We start from the raw sequence: 21,965 nt of genomic DNA on the forward strand, positions 1-21,965 counted from the left end.
ATTAAATTAAAGAAAATAATAGTAAAAATAAAATAGCATACGAGAACCGAATGAGGTGTGTCCATGTAATTATACTCAAAAATAAAGTTACTAAATATAATAGCTCGTGTTAGCTTAAATAGACCAGTCTCCACAAACAGCACCCGTTCACGAGTATGACGCGTATCTCAGCCATCGCCTCTCTCAACCTTCATTCGGGAAAGTGGCGACCCGATCAACAACGCCACCGTAAGCAAAGACTTTTAAGCGAGCATGACATATTCAAGCTGCCGGGCCATATTAATATTTAAATTGTAATAACGTCTAGCTGTGAGACACAACATTTTGTTCTTGTATGTTACATGAAAAACGGTATATCTTCACATAATTACTAAGCAAAATGCCCTATATTGACTAAGAGATGTATAGGTCTCTCAAGTGTCAGAATCATTAAAAATATAAATATGTACAAACAAATTAAAAATAAAATTAAAACTTAGAGATGTATAAGGTCTCCAAGTGTCAAAAACTAAAATTAAATTAAGCAATATAAACAATATACCTAATTAATCGAGAACATGATGGTCTCATGTGTCAATTCTACTGGACACTAGCATGATTAATTCACAATGAAAAGAAAAAAAAAAAAGAAAAGAAAAACAATACATATTAACTCTTATTATACTATCGAAATCAAGCTGCCGGCTTAAAGGCATCTCTCCGTTTTTTTGCTTGTTTTTTTGGCTTGTTTTGCTCTATTTTTTGTTGATGGTGCGGAACCCTCCGTGCGCGAGTCCGACTCGCACTTGGCCGGTTGTTTTAGATTTTACAAGTACTACTACTATTTCATTTTACCCATACATAGGTACTTAAATTTATTTATGTTAAAAATGAAACAGCGTAAATATTTATGTATACCTATTTTTAAAAATGAGTTGGTAGACCTAGACCTCGATGGAGAACCTGAGATGAATATAATTAAAATAAGTTAGTAAATGAAGAATAAATTTAGCCCTGGTAGCGTTTAGACGAAGTAAAAATATTATGAATAGGTACTCCACAGATTTACTGGTGAAAATGTAGAACAATTAGCACTCACTTAAAGCGTCGCTCCACTTCCCTAGAGTCGTGACTTAGTTTTATTATTTACCTACCACTTTTATGAACTATACTTGCCACACAAAAATAACACTATAAAATACACAACTTTTCATTACACAACATATATGTACTTACTTACCACACAGTCCTCACACACAGACACAACATTACCTACATTAAATATAGAGCTAACTATGTTCTTAGTAAAAGTCCCTATAACAAGAGTATAAAGCATAAAAGTTTGTATGCAAAGGTGCTAAGCAAATAGTGTTGCTGACTGTACATTACAAAAATTGAGTACCTAATACCTATTACCTTCACAAGTACCTAAGTATGATCCTAAGTGATCGTGTTCAGTTTTGGGCTTAAAAGACAAAAAGTGACTAACGGCTTATCTATTGCATTTTGATTATCACAAAGGGCCCGATTCGGATTTTGTAATAGACATCTATTAGATATCTTTTAGACATCGCCAAGATACGATAACGATATGTTTAAGATCTAACCTGTCAAATTTGACATTTCCGCGATTCTGGAGATACCTACTCTTGAACGATTTCCACAAGATATTACTTAGAAACCTAATTCACATCTAATAGATATCTAACACGATCTATCTTAAAAGTGACTAATAGATATCTAACACGATCTATCTTAAAAGTGACATTGGTTGCCCGAATTGCGCTGCAAAAGAGAACTATATCTATATCTAGTTGAAATCTAAACTATAACGTATCTAGAATGGATCTTTAACAATATGTTTTTTTACAATAAGTTTTTAATATAAATTACTAAAAGACATAGAATATAAAACTAAAACTAACTACAATGAAAATAACTAAAACTAAAAATTAAAAATACCGTAAAAGTACGTGTCATCTCTTGTGAATATCTTGAAGTTCGAATACGGCAGTAAGAACAACATCATTAGATTTCATCCGGCTGCATTAAAATGCGGCAAGTCGATTCAAACAGGTATCATCGGAAAACCCATTATTATAACAGGCTCAGATGACATTGCTGGATTTTGTTGACAACCTGTTAATTTTGCAATGTCCTCAAATGGATTAAATAAATGCCCTTCACCTTGGCTTAGGGCAGTAGTACAGTGTCTGCAGGGGACAGGAAATACCAAAAATGGAGTTTAGACTTTTTATTGTTTCGGTAAGTTTTATTCACCTATATATGTTTCACCTGAGCCCGTACCATGAGTCACTGACAGTGTCAAAACTGACATTTACGCTATCGAGAACGTAATTTACTTTCTATTACATCTCGTTTGCACAAATATGCGAGTACGAGCGAGATGTATAGAAAGTAAATTACGTTCTCGATAGCGTTTATGTCAGTGCCAAACTGATGGTAGCCGTATGTGTTGTACCTTCAAATATATTTTTGAAATGTGGCCAATATCCTGTGATCAATCACTACTCTGACGATGGAGCCGATGTGATGTACAATGTCCTGGAACTCTTTATTAAAACATTTAAAAGGTATACTTACTCATGAAAGTAATTAAAGTACCTACCTAAAGATAAAGATAAGATTTTTAATTTGCTTAGAGTTTATAATGAACCTAAAATTACATGCATCTGCATAACTTGCAGGGTGCGTAATACTTTCGTAGTAGTACGTACGTTGGGGGTCTTATCAGCCTCTTGTCGCCTCCTCTCTCTTCGCCTATATATGCCTATGCCTATGCTATGCTATGCTATTCTTCATGTTCTTCTTCTTCCTCTCCTGGTCCCATTATAAGATAAGATAAGATAAGATAATCGTTTATTTGATAAAACACGAGTTATACATAAGATGTCAATATATACAAATTCAGTTCTTTACATGTCTGGCTGGAATTTCAGCATTCAAATATTTATTACAAAATTAAATTACAAATATTAAATAAGCAGTATAGAATCATGTTGAAGAGAAAAAAAAAATGACAATGTGTACCAATGTCAAATTACTGAACTAAATTATCTCAATATTGTTAATTATAAATAGTTGTATTAAATTTAAATCATTAATGTCATTATCAATTTTTCGACAGTAAACTGTACAGTTATTCACATGTCCGGCTGAAATTTCAGCATTCATAGTATTATGTATAAATTAAATTTCCAATAAAAGAAAATTTACGGAAAAAAACAAACGTTAATGTGTATCAATATCAAATTCCTACTTAACTAAATCCTATCTAAAATTATTAATTTTAAAATGTTGTATTATATCATTTAAGTTATAAAAACAATGTTCCAATAGTAAACTATACAAATTTTTCCGAAAAGCCTGTCCTTCTAGCAACAGGAATAGAATTATACAAATTTACAGCCATACAATAGCAGTTATTTTGGAACAGCTTTAGCCTTTGATGCGTCGGTATCTCTAGGTCGTATTTGTGCCGTTTATCGTTGCCCTTTTTTTTAAACAAACGTATATTATTTTTAACAAATTTACACATTTCGAACACGTACAAGGCTGGTAAAGGCAGAATTTTTTTCTTTTAAATAATGGCTTGCAGCTATCTAAGTAGTGGGCCCTGCATAATGATCTCACACATCTTTTTTGCGCTTTGAAAACTCTATCGGCCTCGGTAGAGTTGCCCCATATTATTAACCCGTATCGAATTTGTGATGATACATAGCCGTGAAAGGCTGCGGTTGCTGCCGCTTCAGAGACAATTATTTGGGGTCGGGTCTCCTCACTGTCCTGCGCCAAGTCCTACGATCTTGGGTTGTCTGTTGGGGCACCTGGGCTTTCTTGAGGTCTCTTTCTATACTAGTCCACCAGGTATATGGCGGTCGGCCGCTGCTTCTCTATGCCTCTCTTCATGTTATTCGCACAATATTGACGAATCTTGATCTTTATTCCAGCTCGCATGCCTGTGCTGTCTTACACCGCCAGCCCTCGGCAGCATCACGCTACTGAAGGCCGCAGCGGTAGCCAAGGGCGCTGCCCTACTGAAAGCAGCGGCAGTGGCTAAGGGTGCGGCCTTATTAGGAGCGGGGGCGCTTATCAAAGGCGCGGCTATTAAAGGTAGCTTTAGAATTCAATCTGATGATGATGATATATCATTGTGAGACCAAGATCTTAGGCACTACTTGTACATAAGTCTTGTAGCGTCTGTCACCTAACCTTTTACGTACAGTCGCCATCAGATATGTCCGAGCGGCCGAGGTGCTCAAAAATATCTGAATGTGCACTGTTTAACGCCTTGAAAGTAGAGCCGTGTTCAGTTATTTATTATGAGTACCTTGGCCGCTCTAATGGCGACTGTACCTAAGTACTTTACTATATATTCCGTCTTGATACAAGATGTACTCGTTTTTTACAGGAGCAATCAAAGGCGCAGCAGCCAAAGGGGCAGCTATCCTGGCAGCAAAGGGCGCCGCAGTGAAGGGCGCACTGGCAATTGCAGCCAAGGCAGCCGACATCGCCGTACACAAGCTACCCCCTGTCCGACCGCCACCGGTGGTGGTGCGGCCGGTACCTGCGCCAATCGTTGTAAGCATATTAAACTACCTACGTAAACAGATAAGCGATCCTTATGAATAGATTCTTTCTAAAGAGCAAGAGAAGAGCCATCGGGAAAAGGTCGAATCGGATGGAATGATTGTTGTAAGTCGATTTGACACACTAACCCCCTTATTCGTAAACGTCTGCTAAGTTAATCAGCTGATGATCGTCGTTTGTCCCTCTCTATAGCATAACGACAGATAGCGACAAACGACGATCATCAACTGATTAAGTTAGCAGCCGTTTATGAATAACGCCATAATTAGCATTCATGTCGGCGGCCGATCGTAAGATCAGGCATATCGTGAAATTCCTAGGCATATCGTGAAACGTGAAAATCTTAGACCCGTTCCCTAAGTCGACGGAGACCCGCTACGCGGGGCTCCTATTTCTGGGCAGTTTGCCCTTCGGGCATCTAAAGCAACCTAACGAACCTATCCTACCTATATATTGGTTTAATGTCACTATCGTCAAAACATTACACAGGAACATTACGATCTGCCTGATCTTACGATCGGCCGTCGACATTTATACTTCGGTCGCCAATAGCACCTACTCGTAAAGTGGTCGTGCCCTCAACGCGAAGAAGTCTTTAAATTAGTTGTTATGGCGAACGCTGTCAATGCAACCTTCATGCTTTGGCGTAAGGTTTATATTGAATTGGCACCTAGCGCCCGTGACCTTAGCAAACGAGTGACATTGTTGATGTATGATCTTTCGATACCCTTCCTTTTGGTAGGGTGTGAGGGGTCTCTACCGCATTTCTGCTTCGGAGACTCTACATTCGCGCCCCATCCTCGTGGAAATGAAGACATCAGAAGACCGCCGTCTTCCGTCGTCATTTTGTGGACGACTGTGTGATCCGTTGTGGGCCAGCTTTATTGCAGCCGGCCGTTGACATTTTGATGGGTAATAACCAGTACCTAATCTGTTCCCCAGATCCCAGCAAACACCATCGCAGTGAGCACGGTCCCCTCCCTCCCCCCGGTGCTGAGCAGCCTCACCTCCCTATTGGGTTCGGCCCACAGCGTGGTGCAGCTTAAAATTAACACTGTCAGCAACGCCCTGCACCCCCCGCGTGTCATCGCCGCACCTATTAGAGCGCCTGTTTTATACGAGTGAGTATATATTAGCATATGGTGTACACGACAAAAAAAAGTACGATTTACGGAAAATTATGATGATGGAATTTCCTTTTGCACAGTTGCTCCTTTCGACTCGCAGATTAATTTATAAAGGGGAACCAATCGACTTTTTTTGATGCAAAATTTTGACTTAATGGGGAAATAATAACCTCCAAAATTTGTAAAAGATAAAGTTTTGCTATGCGGTCAAGTTCGGTATCATTTTCGGGTAAATCAAGGTTGCTCAATACATTTTTGATATTTAATTTATACTGTTTCATATAAATAATTTGAAAGAAAGGAAAAATTAAAACTTTCCATTTTATTTTTTTCCAAACTAATGCCTATGCTTTTCTTGTAATATACACACAAAAAACAACAATTTCATGAAAAAGCCCTACTATTTCTATTATAAAAAGTATAGGTACACATGGTATATTAATTTTAAAAATCGTGGACATAGTAAAATAAAATGTCGACCTACTTTCGACCACAAAGCTCACAGAATATAGGATATCACGATGTGAGTTACGGTACAGATATGAGATTTTCGGCGTGTAAATATCTCCAGAGTGGAATATTTTAAGGTAGTGTTTGCTTATTGAACTTTATTTCAAACCATGATTAACATTAATAGTTTCGATATAAAGAAGAACAAAAGTTGAATACTTAATACCTATGTTCAATCCAAATTCGATCTAAAAACAAAAAAATAACTAGGTAAAATCTAAAACGAAAACCAACAAGTCATTGTTTTAACTATTTTAGCTGATAGTGATAAGAGCTTCTTTACTAATAAGTATACGTTAAATTGATATGATTACTTGTGTAACTCATTACCATTATCTGTACGAGTATAAACAACAAAGCCAAAACATTACTGAGAAAATATTATCAGTTAGTTGATTTAAAGTAGGTTAACGATTGTATTTCGGGTATTCGAGCTATTAACCGAAAAATTTTCCTGTTTAACAATTAATTTTTAACCGGAAATAATAAAAAAACATTACTTCTATACGGACGCAACTAATGAACTTTTGCTTTTCTATATTAAGGAATATACGTAATATAAATTTTATATCATCATCATCACCATCAAATCTTTGAAGTACTTGAAAGGCAGTAAAGATTTAGCTATTGGGGACCACAATAACTGGCTTCTAACAACATCTTTTATAACAACAAAATAAAAACATTACTTATAAAAAAGCGGCCAAGTGCGAGTCGGACTCGCCCATGAAGGGTTCCGTATTTAGGGGATTTATGACGTATTAAAAAAACTTACTTACTAGATCTCTTTCAAACCAATTTTCGGTGGAAGTTTGTATGGACATCATATATTTTTTTTAGTTTTATCATTCTCTTATTTTAGAAATTACAGGGGGACACACACACACACACACATTTTACCACTTTGGAAGTGTCTCTCGCGCAAACTATTCAGTTTAGAAAAAAATGATATTAGAAACCTCAATATCATTTTTGAAGACCTATCCATAGATACCCCACACTTATAGGTTTGATGAAAAAAAAATTTTTGAGTTTCAGTTGTAAGTATAGGGAACCCCCAAAATTTATTGTTTTTTTTTTTCTATTTTTGTGTGAAAATCTTAATGCGGTTCACAGAATACATCTACTTACCAAGTTTCAACAGTATAGTTCTTATAGTTTCGGAAAAAAGTGGCTGTGACATACGGACGGACAGACGGACGGACAGACAGACAGACATGACGAATCCATAAGGGTTCCGTTTTTTGCCATTTGGCTACGGAACCCTAAAAATGAGAAATAATCAAAGACAATATAAAACATATAAAATATACCTACTAAACCTATTAAAGTGCGGCTTGTTAATCAGTATTAACAGTGCGCCGGACGGTATCGGCCTGTCAGTTGTTCAGAACTGTCAACTTTTTGTTCTAACTGACAGGCCGATACCGTCCGGCGGACTGTTAATCAGTGGGCCCCTTAAGGTGACATTCCATATCCAACCGCAGCTGCACTACTGTTCATTTTACTATGGAAATTGACAGTAACAGCGACGCGTTCAGTACCAGTAGTGTAGCTGCGGTCAAAAATGGAATGTTACCCTTAGCCTCAACTTTGGCCCCATCCCCATTCGGCAGAAAGCACGAAACTTGCAATGTATATAGCTTTTAGGTTTATCTTATCTTATATTATATATATTATATTTTTAAACGAGTAATTCTTGTATACCTTTAAACGAGCCATTCTTGTTTGTTTATTTATTTGTATATATATTTCGGGAATCTCGGAAACGGCTCTAACGATTTCGATGAAATTTGCTATATGCGGGTTTTCGGGGGCGATAAATTGATCTAGCTAGGTCTTATCTCTGAGAAAGCGCTTATTTTTGAGTTTTTATATGTTTTCCGAGTAAAGCAAAGTAGAAACACGCCGCGAAGTTACCTCACCCCAATTTGATATTCCCAATATTCCCATGTTTAGTTTTTATAGATTTTCATGTAAACTGTGAAAGCTACAATTAAATGTCTAGGAGAAGTATATTTTCCGTAAATTTCTGTACAATATTGTCTTTGGAATAGTTGCTCATAATCAACAGAAACAGTTTCATGTGTTTCATTAAGTAATAAATATTATAGGAGTATTTTTTGTGCCCTTAATGTATTAGTATAACCTAGGTATCTATAGTTATACAATATAATTGTATCAATGGTGTTTTGTTACAGGGTCGCGGAACCTGCGCAGTTCTATCCGTTAATCCAGAGGGTTGAGGAAGACTGCCTGTGAGCTTGACGCTACACAACACTACACAATGCTATTTATAATTTACTATTAATAAATAAATTAACTATAAGCTTTTATTGTTTTTTTTTTCTTTAATACACCCAAATATTTGTGACCGTTAGTGCTTAGGTCAATTGGAGTGTAGGTATCCAATTTTATTTTGTATGTACCTATATAGTCAATTTTATGTTGTTACGATGTTCTTTACCACTTTTACTGTTCTATTTGATTTTTTGATTGATTTTTACTAGTGTTGTACTCGTACTATAATCCACTAAGGGCCAGGTCTACCAACCACTATTGTTAAATTTCTCATAGGTAAATAAAAATAGGGAACGTTTAAACGGTGACGGATGGTTTAGGCACATAAATATTTAGGAAATGCTACGCCTATGACAACAGTTTAATTATAACTTAATTACACTAATAATGTAATTATTGTTTCGTATCGAATGTGCCAATAGTTCACATCGCAAGCGCCCATACAACGATAGCTCCGGTGCATTGGTGCATCCATAATAAATGATCGATGCAACTTTGAGCAGTGTTGCTCGTGAATAAGAAACATACGATCATTTGTATAAGGACCGATTGAGCAAAGTTCATACGACCGACCAAGTGGAAAATTATGAGGGAAAAGTACACAGTAAATAGGTAGTGAAGAATTTTTACTCGATAAAGGGTCGATACGCTTTTGATCTCAAAAAGGAAGTTGACAAGTACGATGGCCCAGTGGAAGATTTTAAAACCATAACGAGTGCAGCTTAATAACTGCACTCGTTATGGTTTTAAAATCTTCCAATTAATTCTAATTCTTCGTCTTGTTGAAGTAGTAATCTACTTGGACAAATGTAGATTTAGATTATAAACTATTAGTTAAATGAATGTACGGTGTAAAATAATTTCCATACGATAAATATAAGGCAAGTAAACTAAGTAATAAGATTGGCTCTTTTTAAAGTGACGGGTAAAACTTAGAGGATGGTGTAACATTTTTGGAAATGGGAACAAGATCGATGATAAGTTTTAAATTGCAATTATCTATTTTACCTGTCTACTATAGCTGGTCAACCAAATCTTGTCAGTAAAAAAAGGCGCGAAATTCCGATATCCCTTCGCGCCTACATTGTTCAAATTTGCCGCCCTTTTCTACTGACAAGATCTGCTTGACCAAGTATAGTTATTCAGTATTATATGCAATCTAAATATAGTGCGAAATTACTACACATTAATTAATTAGTAAATACAATTAATGAATGGATCCTAGAATAACAATGACACGCGATGAATCCAATTGCCCGCCTAGTGCACCGTGCATTAGGGACCAGTGCCACTGCTAGAGAACCACTGCTTACCACAGTTTGGTACCGTAAAATGGGGTGAGTAGGGTTCCCGGGGAGAGTTGGGTTATGAATGGGGAGAGAAGGGATGAAAGGGAGGTGAGATAGGATTTTAAGGCTACTGCTACAAAAATAATGTATTCCAATTTAAAATGGAGTAATACTCATAATAATTAAAAATCGATCCAACAATCTTCCAAAATCACCTTTGTATGAAATCCCATCTCACCCCAATTACGAGAGATTACGGGGTGAGGTGGGATTTTCTGTTTATCGTCAAAGTTATGAAATGGAACTACCCAAAATAAAATAAAAACTGTCTGGAACACTTATTATATCCACCATTCAGTATGCACATGTAAAAATAAAATGTTATCGAGGTTTGAATGTCAGTTTTGCCCCTACTCACCCCATTTTACGGTAATGGATTTCATCAGAACAATTCATAAGCACAAACTATTTTTAAATTCTGGAATCAATCAGTAGAGTCAAATGGATACATAGGTACGTCTATGGTTGCCCTCTTTTTGATGTTTCTATCGAAATATTTAATTTTGATCGCAATTCATTCGACAGTTGTTGTATTTTATAATGTTAACTTAGAAAACAAAAAAATGTATGGTTTACGCGCGTCTAGTAAAAGCTAGTATTCACTGAAATATTTTGAACAATTACTTAGTCAAAATTAGTTTTCACCAAGACAAACCCAGTTAAAATTAGTTTTTACCGAGGCCTTACGGAACACTAGTTTTAACTAGGGAAAACGCGTTTTCTCTAAAAACGGGTTATTACGGTAACATATTGTATTTATTTTCGGTGTTACCGATTCACACCACAATCCACATGCATTTATAGGAGTTCTAAATACCTATACTAACTATTCCCGATTACAATTATGATCAAGTTTATTAATTACCTGCATTAAGTCACGATAAATGTGAGAGACAGATCGCGCAACATTTTGTACGGAACCGCCTATCTAATGCTCGCATTACAAGTATAGTGGGTCGTTTTTGCGTTGTCAAGTATGTAATGAGGAGCCGGACAAGCGGTTTGGAGCCGGAGTTGCATCACCCTTGTGCAACACGTCACTGCACCTACTGCACTTAATATGCATCGTATTTCACAATCTGATTTATTACTGTTCGGCGGGAATTCAATCATCTGGGATTATGACCTGAAGAAAAATTAGGTTGCATGTTTGTGTATGATTAAATTTATTGGCATGCAAAGTTCATAATACCTAGGTGGGCGTGTTATTGAGTTCTGCAGATTAGATTTCTCGTTGAATGGACATGTACCTATGTTTTTATATTTTTTCTACTTCCGTACTTTTATTTGTCATTTAAAGGGTCGTGCACACTTACACCTTTAAACCCCTATCTTATAGTTATCAAGACAAGTCTTTAGTATATTTCCCAAAAAAGTATTTGTGCATACACGCAGTATCTTTTTGGCACTTTTACGATACTTCGTGTAATCACCACTTAAAAAATATTGTATATGAAATACATTGTTTTTTACAATTTTATTTCAAAGTAAGTGCTTGGTCGTAGCAAAAGTATTGTATGCAACGTTGTTTAACTGAGTCAAAAAATACTCGTGGCGTCTTTATTAACAATTTTCGGCTTCGCCTCAAATTGTTACTCACGCCACTCGCTTTTTTTGACCTCTCTTAAACAACGGTTGCATAAAATTGTATTAAATAACGAACAGCGAAGCGCATAATGCCTCCAACTGGCGAAAATACAGAAACCCGATTGAATGGCAACAGTGCTCGACCGACAGATCTTCTGCGGATACTGCTGCGAGAATGTCCTGTGATTGACGACTTTTGGGTATGGAGACGAATGTAATAAGTTCACTTATTATGAAGTTTTCATGTCAGTGAAGCATTTTGAAGCAATATTTAGATAGTTTTTTTAAAGGGAACATAGTACGTGCGCCCGCGCATCTCGCGCCAGAATAGTGTGTGTTCACGCACCACCACCGCCGCCGGCCGCCGAAACGTTTTTTTTTCAGGTGCAGTATTCAAATGGGGCGGCATCAGCATTGTAAATGCATGTAAATAATTTTCGGTTCACTATAAAAGTGTAGGTGTTTGGTGGAGGATTACATTCCAAGGTTTGCTTCGGAGGTGTACTGTAGCGAACTAACATAACATACATAGCGATGTCTCGTTTTACGGTAAGGATTCTTCTGTGGATGATAAAGTGCAGTGACTTCCAGTGATTGAGTTCAAATAAAATACATGGTTTATTTAATAAAGAAGGATAGGGTCAAAGTTTATAAAAGTAAATGTTTTCAGATTCTCTTTGTCATCGCTTTGGCGTATGAAGCTTTCGGAGAAGGTGAGTAGAAAATAAATAAATTACCTATTCAAAAACTTCAAAATGTTCGCTGGTTATATACCCAAATAAGTAACTATCTGTCTTCGGTCGTATCTCTATTCCAAAATCCTATATTGCCGGTTATGTCCTAAAAATGGGCCCGACGGGATCAGCTTTTGTTAATCTTTAGTTGTGGCTTGTATTATTTGTAATATATTTTGAATATTTTGTAGGTGTGAAGAAAGACACCGTCGCTACTGATTCCAATGCTGAGCAGTCTGGTTATTACGGTTCTATCGCCAGCCCCGGCCTGATCGGCGGCGGCCTCTACGGTGGCCAGGCCATCGTCGCCGGAGCCCCCGCGCTCATTGGTGGCGGCCCCGCCATCGTCGCCGGAGGCCCCGGCCTCATCGGCGGTGCTGGCCTCGTGGGCAGCGGCCAGGCCCTCAACAACGCCGCCGCCGTTGGCGCGGCTCAACTCAGCGCCATCCAGAACGCTCAGGCAGTCCAGGCCGCTAACATCGCGAACGCTGCCAACGCCGCTATCCAGGGAGCCCGTGTGACCGAAGGTGCCGCCCGTGCTGGACAAGCCAACGCTATCAACAACGCCAGGGCTTTGGATGCGGCGCGCATCGCCAACTTGCAGAGGGCTCAGGCTGCCGCATACGAGAACGCTAGGGCCGTAGAGGCCGCACGCAGTGCAGCTGCAGGAAGCGCTATTGAGGCCGGCCGCGCCGCGGAGGCTGACCGTCTTGCCAACGCCGCCCGCTACCAAGGTCTGGCTATCGCTCAGGCACGCGCCGTGGAAGCCGCTCGCATCGCCAACGCCGCCCGCGCGCAGGCGTCCGCCGTCGCCGCTAGCGCCGCTCAAGCTCAGGCTGTCGCTGACGCGGCCGCCAGACAGGCCCAGGCCGGAGCTCTGCTGCTCGGCGCTGGCGGCGTCGGTGTAGTAGGCGTAGCGCCGGTAGCGGTCGGCGGCCTCGGCCTCGCTGGTGTCCCAGTGGCTGTTGGAGGCTCTCTCGGCGGTCTCGGCGGCGGTCTAGGCGCCTACGGTGCTGGCAAATGGCACTAAAAGGAAAATTTAGACAAATCTCTTGATTGGACACACACAGATTCTACATCCATTTCGGCTTTCTCCATAGAAATGGTTGGCGGCAGATCTCAATACAACACGGTTGGTCATGTAAATATTAATGCAAATTTTATCTTGTAAACCTTCGACTACCTACCAATAAATATTACAATAGCATAGAATATTGTCGTTGTTTAAATTACTTATAATTATCGTGTAATTTGAGCATAAGATTTACATAAGTAACTGAACGCACTGCTCTGCATTCTTTCATGATGTAAACATGATTTATAGATGCAAGGTGTGGCCTGTAACAGGTACCTAGTAGGTACTGTAAAGAAAATTGACTTCTTTACAGTTCTTGAAAGCGGCTCAAATATTTTCGAACTATTATATCACACCTGACAGATACGTCAGATTCACTAGCTTCTGCCCGCGACTTCTTTAGCGTGAAAAGATGATTTTCGTGCCAAAACTTATCTTATGTCCTTTCTTAGGACTCCAACTGTCTCTATACTTACCAAATTTCATCTACATTAGTTCAGCAGTTTAAGCGTGTATTAGAGGACAAACAGACCGACAGACACCAAGAGTCACGCTTGAATATAAAATATGAAACAAACCCTAAGACTAGAATAAGGATGAACAACTGACTCCTTCGTAGGTAGGTATAGTTAAATCTTTTGAAATAAGTAAATCACCGACCACCGACCGCTTCCTTTCCCGATTTCACTTAACATCCTTATACATCGAACTACAATATGGCGCGTGGTAGAAATCTTGGAAGATATTGTGGATGTAAGTACTTAATATGTATTCCGTCGATATCTCAATGCCGAGTGCGGTCAGTCGTAACCCAACAGAACATAAGCTTCCCTTACATAAGATATTAGTAGATAACTCTCCTTCCTTTATAGAAATAAGTTGTATGGGAGGTATAGTATGACGTATTATGAATAAGTTAGAAACTTACTAGTACTTAGTAGGTAGAGTACGCTTAAATCTTAAAATTACTTACAAACAAGTTTTCGCAAAGTTCGCTTAAAACATTATAAATGATTTGTTATTAAATTACACACTTAATCCCCGTAAGTCCCGTTGTATAATTTAATAATGTGTAAAAATCGTGAAAGTTTAAATCAGTGAAATGAGTTGTTATCAAATTTATGGAGTGAGCACTCGACGGTTACTTATTTTTCTCAAAAATGGACGGCAAAGTCGACGTTGCCGGTTAAAAAATAGGTCGCGAAGTGCGTAGTTTATGGTCATTCAAAAAATTAAAAAGTTAAAAACATTGCAGTCTCGATTTCGGGACTGCAATGTCGCATACAAATTCCATTATTTAACGAGTTCCCAACTTTTTAAAACTTCAAATGGCCATATCAAATGAAGGCATAGGTCCCTTAAACAGCCAACAGATGATCAACACTTATTATTATAAAGCCTATAACAGACTATCGCACCGCATCGCGACCTTGGAGCGTCGCACCCATAAGTGAGAGCGAGAAACAGATATCTCTTCCTCGCTCTCACTTATGGGTGCGACGCTCCAAGGTCGCGGTGCGGTGCGATAGTCTGTTACAGGCTTAATGTTGGTACCGCGACTATTTAGGTGTCTCAAATAGGTTGGCGTATTTTCAGCAGAAAAATACACTTCTTTTTTTTTTAAAGGCGGCAAGCTAATTTTTTTAATGGTTGTATTTTTTTCTGTGAAAATTAATGAAAAATTAGAACGTTGCTTCTGTAAGTTCTGTAAAATATTTCTATTTCTTGCACCATTTTTGAGAAAAGCACTATATATGACTCGGCTGGAAGGCTACTTGCTTACTCCCAAGGTCGTCCGTTTAAAACGAATCCTCAGCCTGCAAGTAGCTACTTCCGAACCTCGACAATAATGTACTATTTCTATGGTACAGCTACATATTAGGTGCAGAGAAAAAGTTGTCTGTGATTCTTGAAATGTGACATGAAGAAATCGTAAGTCTTCGTAAAAGACTGGAGACAACAAACTAACTAAAACCTCTAACTCTACTCCTCTCTCTACTCTCTCTCTCTCTCTCTCCACTTCGATAAAACTAATACACGATAAAATAATTCAATACAATACAATACAAATGCTCGTTATTGCACAACTTCAATAAAAGATTTACAGACAGACACACATAATACATGAAGACAGAGGTAACAACAAGCGGTCTTATCGCTAAGCAGCGATCTCTTTCAGACAACCTGTAGTGGAGAAATGATAATTTATTAAAATAATGACTTCTTCAAGTAATAACAATAGGGTATTTGACAGATGTTGAATTTTATAACTAAACCTAGTTATATAGATAGAAACTGAGCAATTTATCACAATACCCTATTCTTTATTAATTTTGCTATTTTAACGGAGTAGGCATCGTACGGGTATTGCGCTTTTGTTTTTGCCGCTTATCTAGTCTAGTCATAAGATAAGTAAATATCTTGGGAGATCAAAATATCGATTTTGACAAGGCATTTATTTATGTTCGTGTGAGAGTGGCGGATGAATTATGGATCAAGATTATTAAGAATATTAAGATAATAAACGCGATTATTAAGCCGCCTTTTCTCATCTTGATCTTCTTAACATTTTGGACGCCAATGACCGATATATCCGCACCGTAGGTTCAACGCCAAAAACCGATTAATCGGTCACAGACCACAGAGCAACATCAACCTACGTGCATATACATAAAGTTCAACTTCAGTTTGGACACTTCAGTGATGTGGCGTCTGAGTGATAGCTTTTGTGTTTGACACGGCGTGGAAAAGGTTAAAGCCGCGAGGTCTAAAACCATACTTTTTGCTGCTGATGAGATGATACAATCATCGTAATTAGGTTTGAGGATGTTTTATTTAATACATATTTACAAATAACTTGATTTAACCTCAGCCTACTAACCGATAACGATATCTATTCAGTAGAATCGAATTTACGTGTATGTAAACATAAACAGGCAAAAGCAGAGGCCACGTCTCAAATTTTAAGATAACGACGGGTATATAAACATTCAGCTGGACTAACATGAGACATAACTTCAAGTGAACACTTACACGATGGCTTTCAAAGTAAGTTTATTGTTTTAATTTATGTTTTTTATAATTAACTTTATTTTCACCCTAATTGTAAAATTATAAAAAAAGTTCTCATTATTTGACAAAAGTAAACTGTTTTACCTCAACGCTTTGTTTTCCTTTAGAAACCTAAATCAAACTTAAAGATTGTATATGGAGACTCGTCAGTGTCTGTCCAGTTTAGTCAAGTTAGCCGACTACTTAATTACTACCTATTACATTCAATATATAGGTGTATACAGGGTGTTCTTTCGGCCTCATAGCAAAAGTTGCTCAGTTAAACCTATATAGGTACATTATATTAAACACACATTGTCCTGTTTAAAACAAAAATTTAATCCACTTATTTTTTATTTTAGTTATTTATAACACAAAAGTTACAACTTTTTTATTAAGGACAAAGCTCCACAAAACTACATTTATTTGACTGTGGAGTCCCACTATTCTATACTTAATTAAATTTATATTATATCGTTATATTATATACTTGACTTACTTATACATCCTTCAAATGCGTCTAATGTTTTTATGGGTCGCCTTTATTTCCTGGCAGAATATAGACCAATTCTTAGGAGTTGCGATGAGATTGCACTTACTTATGTAATTTTTTACGAATTGTGCAATTGCTTGATTTGAGCTGTAATTTTATTTTAATATTATTGTGTATTTTAGCTTCTAGATAACTTAGCTATCACTTGTATTTTACTGGTGTTTATATCATGTAAAATTGTTTTTTTTTAATAAATATCTATTTCTTGCCTATTATTATAATATAATAAATGGTTATTTTATTGATTAACTAATTCAATGTAATGTTGTTATTCCACAGATCGCGTGCGTTGTCTTAGCTCTGGCAGTGGCCGCCCTCGGTGAGTACTATTTCAAGTCTTGTGAAACCACATTTCAGTTATATGATTAGTATTTATCCGTGTTTCATAGACATCCAGCTGGTACCAAATTAATTTCGTCCTAATATTTGCGTTTGCGCCAGCATCTTTATTTTATACCACGTCACGTCGGTGGCAAACAGGCATACGGCCCGCCTGATGGTAACAAGTCACCGTAGACGATATCTTTTGTATTGTATTTTGCTAATAATAGGACATAAACTACAAAAAACCATTTATGTGGTTAGTAAATTTGTTCAGAGTAAATAAGCATTCTAAACTGACCACTAGTACCTATACATTTAACATTTTCCAAATTTTTCAACATTTATAAATACTATTGAATACCTACTTATGTTTGTTTTGGCGAATACCCGGTATTCTGGCACAGTTCCACATGCCATCTTCACAGATATTTTACATTTACATAAATCTAATCTAATTTTACTATACAGGATGGTCCAAACCTTGACGTCCAAACATTTTTTTTAGATTCCTCACGTCGTGGGCTATCAGAATATACCCCATGTATGTTAGCCGATTTTTCGTAGTTTTCGAGTTATGATTTTTTAAACTTTTAACTTTTGTTATGAAATTCCGGGGTTCCCATACAGGGTGGCTAAAAAATAACTGCATTCCTGTTGCTAGGGAGGTTTTGGGATTATACTGAGCAAATTTTGCTATGAGACCAACCCCGAAATCGCGAAAAAAAAATACCCTTCCATAGAAAATGGACCACAGCCAAAATGTATAAAACCCAAATTTTTTTTCGTGAATTCGCGGTTGGTCCCATAGTAAAATTTGCTCAGTATAATTCCAAAACCTCCCTGGTAACGGGTATGCAGTTATTTTTTAGCCAACCTGTATGGGAACCCCGGAACTTCATAACAAAAGTTAAAAGTTTAAAAAAATCATAACTCGAAAACAATGAAAAATCGGCTAACATACATGGGGTATATTCTGATAGCCCACGACGTGAGGAATCTAAAAAAAAATTTTGGAAGTCAAGGTTTGGACCACTCTGTATATTATATGCCTAGGTATTAAACTGCTAAGTCGATTTAAATGAAATTGGGTGTGAAGATAGTTAAGGGTTTTTATCAATCATCATTATTCTAATCAGACAGTCGGCCATATTCGAACTTTAAGATACGTCAAATACTAGATACTGAAACGATATGGAATGGATATGTCAGTGTCAAACAAGTGTCAAAAGTGACGTTTCTTCATACAAACGTGTCACTTTTGACACTTGTTTGAGACTGACATATCCAATCCATATCGTTTCAATCTCTAGTATTTGACGTATCTTAAAGTTCGAATATGGCCGGAAGTCGCGAGCAGAAGCCAATTAGAATTTTTATTACAATTTATTACAATAAGATAAGGGAATTGTGGTAAAAAACAAATGCTTTATACAAAACCACTGCCTCATCAGACTTTACATTGACATATTATTTAGTCTTAGTTTGCCCATTTCGTATTTCAGGTCACCCCCAGTATGGCGGTAGCGGTGGACATGGAGGTGGCCAAGGCGGTCACAGTGGCCAAGGCGCTCACAGTGGCCACGGCGGCAGTCATGGCGGTCAGGGTGGTTTGGGTCAGGGAGGACACGGTCAGCACGGACAAAGTGGTTATCAAAATGACCAAGGATATGGACAAGGAGGATTAGGCGGACAAAGTGGTCATGGACAGGGTGGTTTCGGACAGGGTGGTCATGGACAGAGTGGTTTCGGACAGGGTGGTCAAGGACAGAGTGGTTTCGGAGAGGGTGGTCATGGACAGAGTGGTTTCGGACAGGGTGGTCAAGGCCAGGGTGGTCTCGGACAACAGGGTCAGCATGGCTCTCACGGTGGTCAAGGTGGTCAGGGAGGTTTTGGTCAAGACAGCGGTTTCGGACAACAGGGTCAGCATGGCTCTCACGGTGGTCAAGGCGGTCAGGGAGGTTTTGGCCAAGACAGCGGTTTCGGACAAGGCGGACAAGGAGGTTTCGGACAACAAGGTCAGGGTTACGGTGGCAGCCATGGCAACCAAGGTGGCGGATACAAACAACACGGATACTAAATAATCAAAACGAAGATCTAACTTGCACCTGCAAAACTTAATAGTACTTATGACTACTTATCAACATAAATAACCCTCATTACGAGTATTTTAGTCTTAAAGTCAAACATCGAGTCAAGGAATCAGCCGTTCAAGGCTTGTCAGATAACCCACCAGAATTTGTTTTTTAAACAGATATTGTTAAAACTGTAAATAAATGTAACAACAATTATCTTGTTTTCATTATGTAACCATAACAGCCTTATCTTCGAGTCATTGGACATGTGTCATCTCATCATCTGTCATTTAATGTCATAAATGTCATAATCGGCCGTTCGTGCCGCGTACATATTAAATTTCCGTACTTAGATCCGCATACATAGACGAGAATATGATTTATCGCACGGATTGATAATATAATTAGTATATCTGATTAGTTTCTCGCAGCGAGTGGTTCGAAAAATGGAATCTTGGGCGTTGCGAGGGTCTCAAGGCACGAGGGTTAAACACATTTTGCCACTGAGTGAAACACAAAAATTTTCACCACACCAATGCAAGGAAAATACTGTATACACTGTAAGACATCAAACTAAATAAAACCAAATCAAATCCAAATGAACGTTATTAAATAATTATTATTCAAAATCATAATTTAAAAGTCAATTCTAGTAGGCAACATAAGGACACAACTCAAAATTTGCATCAAATTACTTTGCCACTCTTGTGGATAAAATGGAACTTTCTCATCAGTTTTTGATCAATCAAAAGGGCCTTTACGAGCTGGTGTGGTGAAAAAATATTTTAAAAGGTTTTTCACGTATTAGTCAACATGTTTAGATCCATTTTGCAGCACCGTCTTTTTTAGCGTTTAATATACGCCGTGTTTTTTTTGATTTCCGTTAATTTCAAGGGTGCATTCCTGAGCTTAAATCAAGTAACTTTCTCAAAGACACCGATATTCTAATTAACTCCATTTCGGAGATAATCACTAATTTATTTTTTTCCTATAAGGCCTCTACAAGCGTGTACACTTGCCTTAGGGCCGGTTTACATATTGATTAGTGTTTAGAATGAGTTCATACATTTGCTACTAAACTTAAGTACAATCTCGGTCAATCGATGTTCGAAATAACATTGATATGTCACAGATTTCAAATGTTTGGTTGAGTTAAATGTAATGCCCGTGTTACAACAACGCTATATGCTACATTTAATTACTTTTTAAACTTATTTCTTTTTGTAAAAAAGCAAAAAAAAAATTTTTTTTGATAATTAACTATGCCATTTAGTTATCTTAAACGTACTTAACCATACCCCGAAGTTAACGGAATTCAATAAAAACACGGTGTATATGTTAGAATCTCACGGGAGTTTTATAGGATTTAAGTACTAAGTAAGTACTATTATCTGATGTTGCAAGAACTATAAAGCCTGAGACAAACTAAGCATTTAGTTACAATATTACAGTGACCTCTTTCTGTCAACATTAAACGTTTCGACACCTCTGCAACAGGAAGGTAACGCTAACTCTCCCTGTTATCCTCAAGAGCATCAATAAGAATCTTAGATAAGATATCTAATCAACAATACATTTGTCTCGACTACTAACTTACTGCCAGTATAACTTTTACTTCCAAGATTGTAGGCGTAGTTGTAGTTTTTCAGATTAATTTGATATCTAATGCGAGCGAAATGCCCTGGAAATTAATATACTTTTTCTACTCCCGTACTTTTATTTGGCATTTAAAGGGTCGCGCACACACCTTTAAAACCCTACCTTATAGTTGTCAAGACCAGTCTTTAGTCTATTCCCCAAAAAAGAATTTGTGCATACACGCAGTATCTTTTTGACGATTTTACGAGACTTCGTGTAATGACCACCTAAAAATATTGAATGAAATACAGTGTTGCCAACCTTATTTTAAATGTCATCTCTGACAAATAAGTGAACCATAGACATGTTTTTTTTTATTTCATTCGTTCTTTTCCCGCCCGTAGCCTCCATTTTTACTACTTCTTGAATTAAAAATATTTGTTAAATTTACAATTTTATTTCAAAGTAAGTGCTTGGTCGTAGAAAAAGTATTGTATGCAACGTTGTTTAACTGAGTCAAAAAATACTCGTGGCGTCTTTATTAACAATTTTCGGCTTCGCCTCATATTGTTACTCACGCCACTCGCCTTTTTTGACCTCTCTTAAACAACGGTTGCATACAATACTATTTGAATATCTTCTCCGTAACTTTTATGTAAGTACCTAGGTACCTACACGTTCCATCAGAAGAACAAATCTATAACTAGGTATATCCGAAGAATAAATATATAACTTGTATTGTTTACCAACTGCTCAATTTGGATATATCTCCTTAACATTGGGTTATAGAAAACACGGTAATCTTTGTGAACAACTGCCACTACAATGGTATTGGTCATGGTTTTGAATCGTAATATCCTGGCAATTATCGCTTACTTCATTATCGACGTAATTAACGTCGGCGGCAGGAGGGCTATGATGCTTTGTCACCAAATCATTAATCATTTATTGCGTGATATGTGAAATACCTGATAAGTGATTAAATTTGGTAAAAAGACGCGAGGATAAAGTACAAGTGACTAATGATAGCGTGACATGATTTGAGCTTTTGAAAAATCAATTTTAATCTCGATGACTTAAGGCCTATTTTAAAGAATAGATTACTTAATCACAT

At 37.5% G+C, this 21,965-nt stretch overlaps 3 protein-coding genes across 3 annotated transcripts in view; 2 read left to right on the forward strand and 1 right to left on the reverse strand.

The window, feature by feature from the left end:
• Positions 1-21,965, reverse strand: part of LOC134655005 (uncharacterized) — a 175,315-nt gene that overhangs the window by 99,459 nt on the left and 53,891 nt on the right. The window lies entirely within an intron of this gene.
• Positions 2,052-8,489, forward strand: LOC134655299 (uncharacterized). Its single transcript, XM_063510750.1, has 5 exons — positions 2,052-2,244; positions 3,951-4,113; positions 4,412-4,581; positions 5,533-5,711; positions 8,429-8,489. The coding sequence occupies exons 1-5, from the start codon at positions 2,218-2,220 to the stop codon at positions 8,487-8,489; spliced, it is 600 nt and encodes a 199-aa protein (XP_063366820.1). The 5' UTR covers positions 2,052-2,217.
• LOC134655300 (spidroin-1-like) lies at positions 11,775-13,228 on the forward strand. The gene is made up of 3 exons (XM_063510751.1): positions 11,775-12,013; positions 12,135-12,177; positions 12,390-13,228. Exons 1-3 carry the CDS (start codon positions 11,999-12,001, stop codon positions 13,226-13,228), a joined length of 897 nt encoding a protein of 298 aa, XP_063366821.1. The 5' UTR covers positions 11,775-11,998.

This window comes from Cydia amplana, chromosome 16 (assembly GCF_948474715.1).
Source record: "Cydia amplana chromosome 16, ilCydAmpl1.1, whole genome shotgun sequence".
Classification (NCBI taxonomy): domain Eukaryota; kingdom Metazoa; phylum Arthropoda; class Insecta; order Lepidoptera; family Tortricidae; genus Cydia; species Cydia amplana.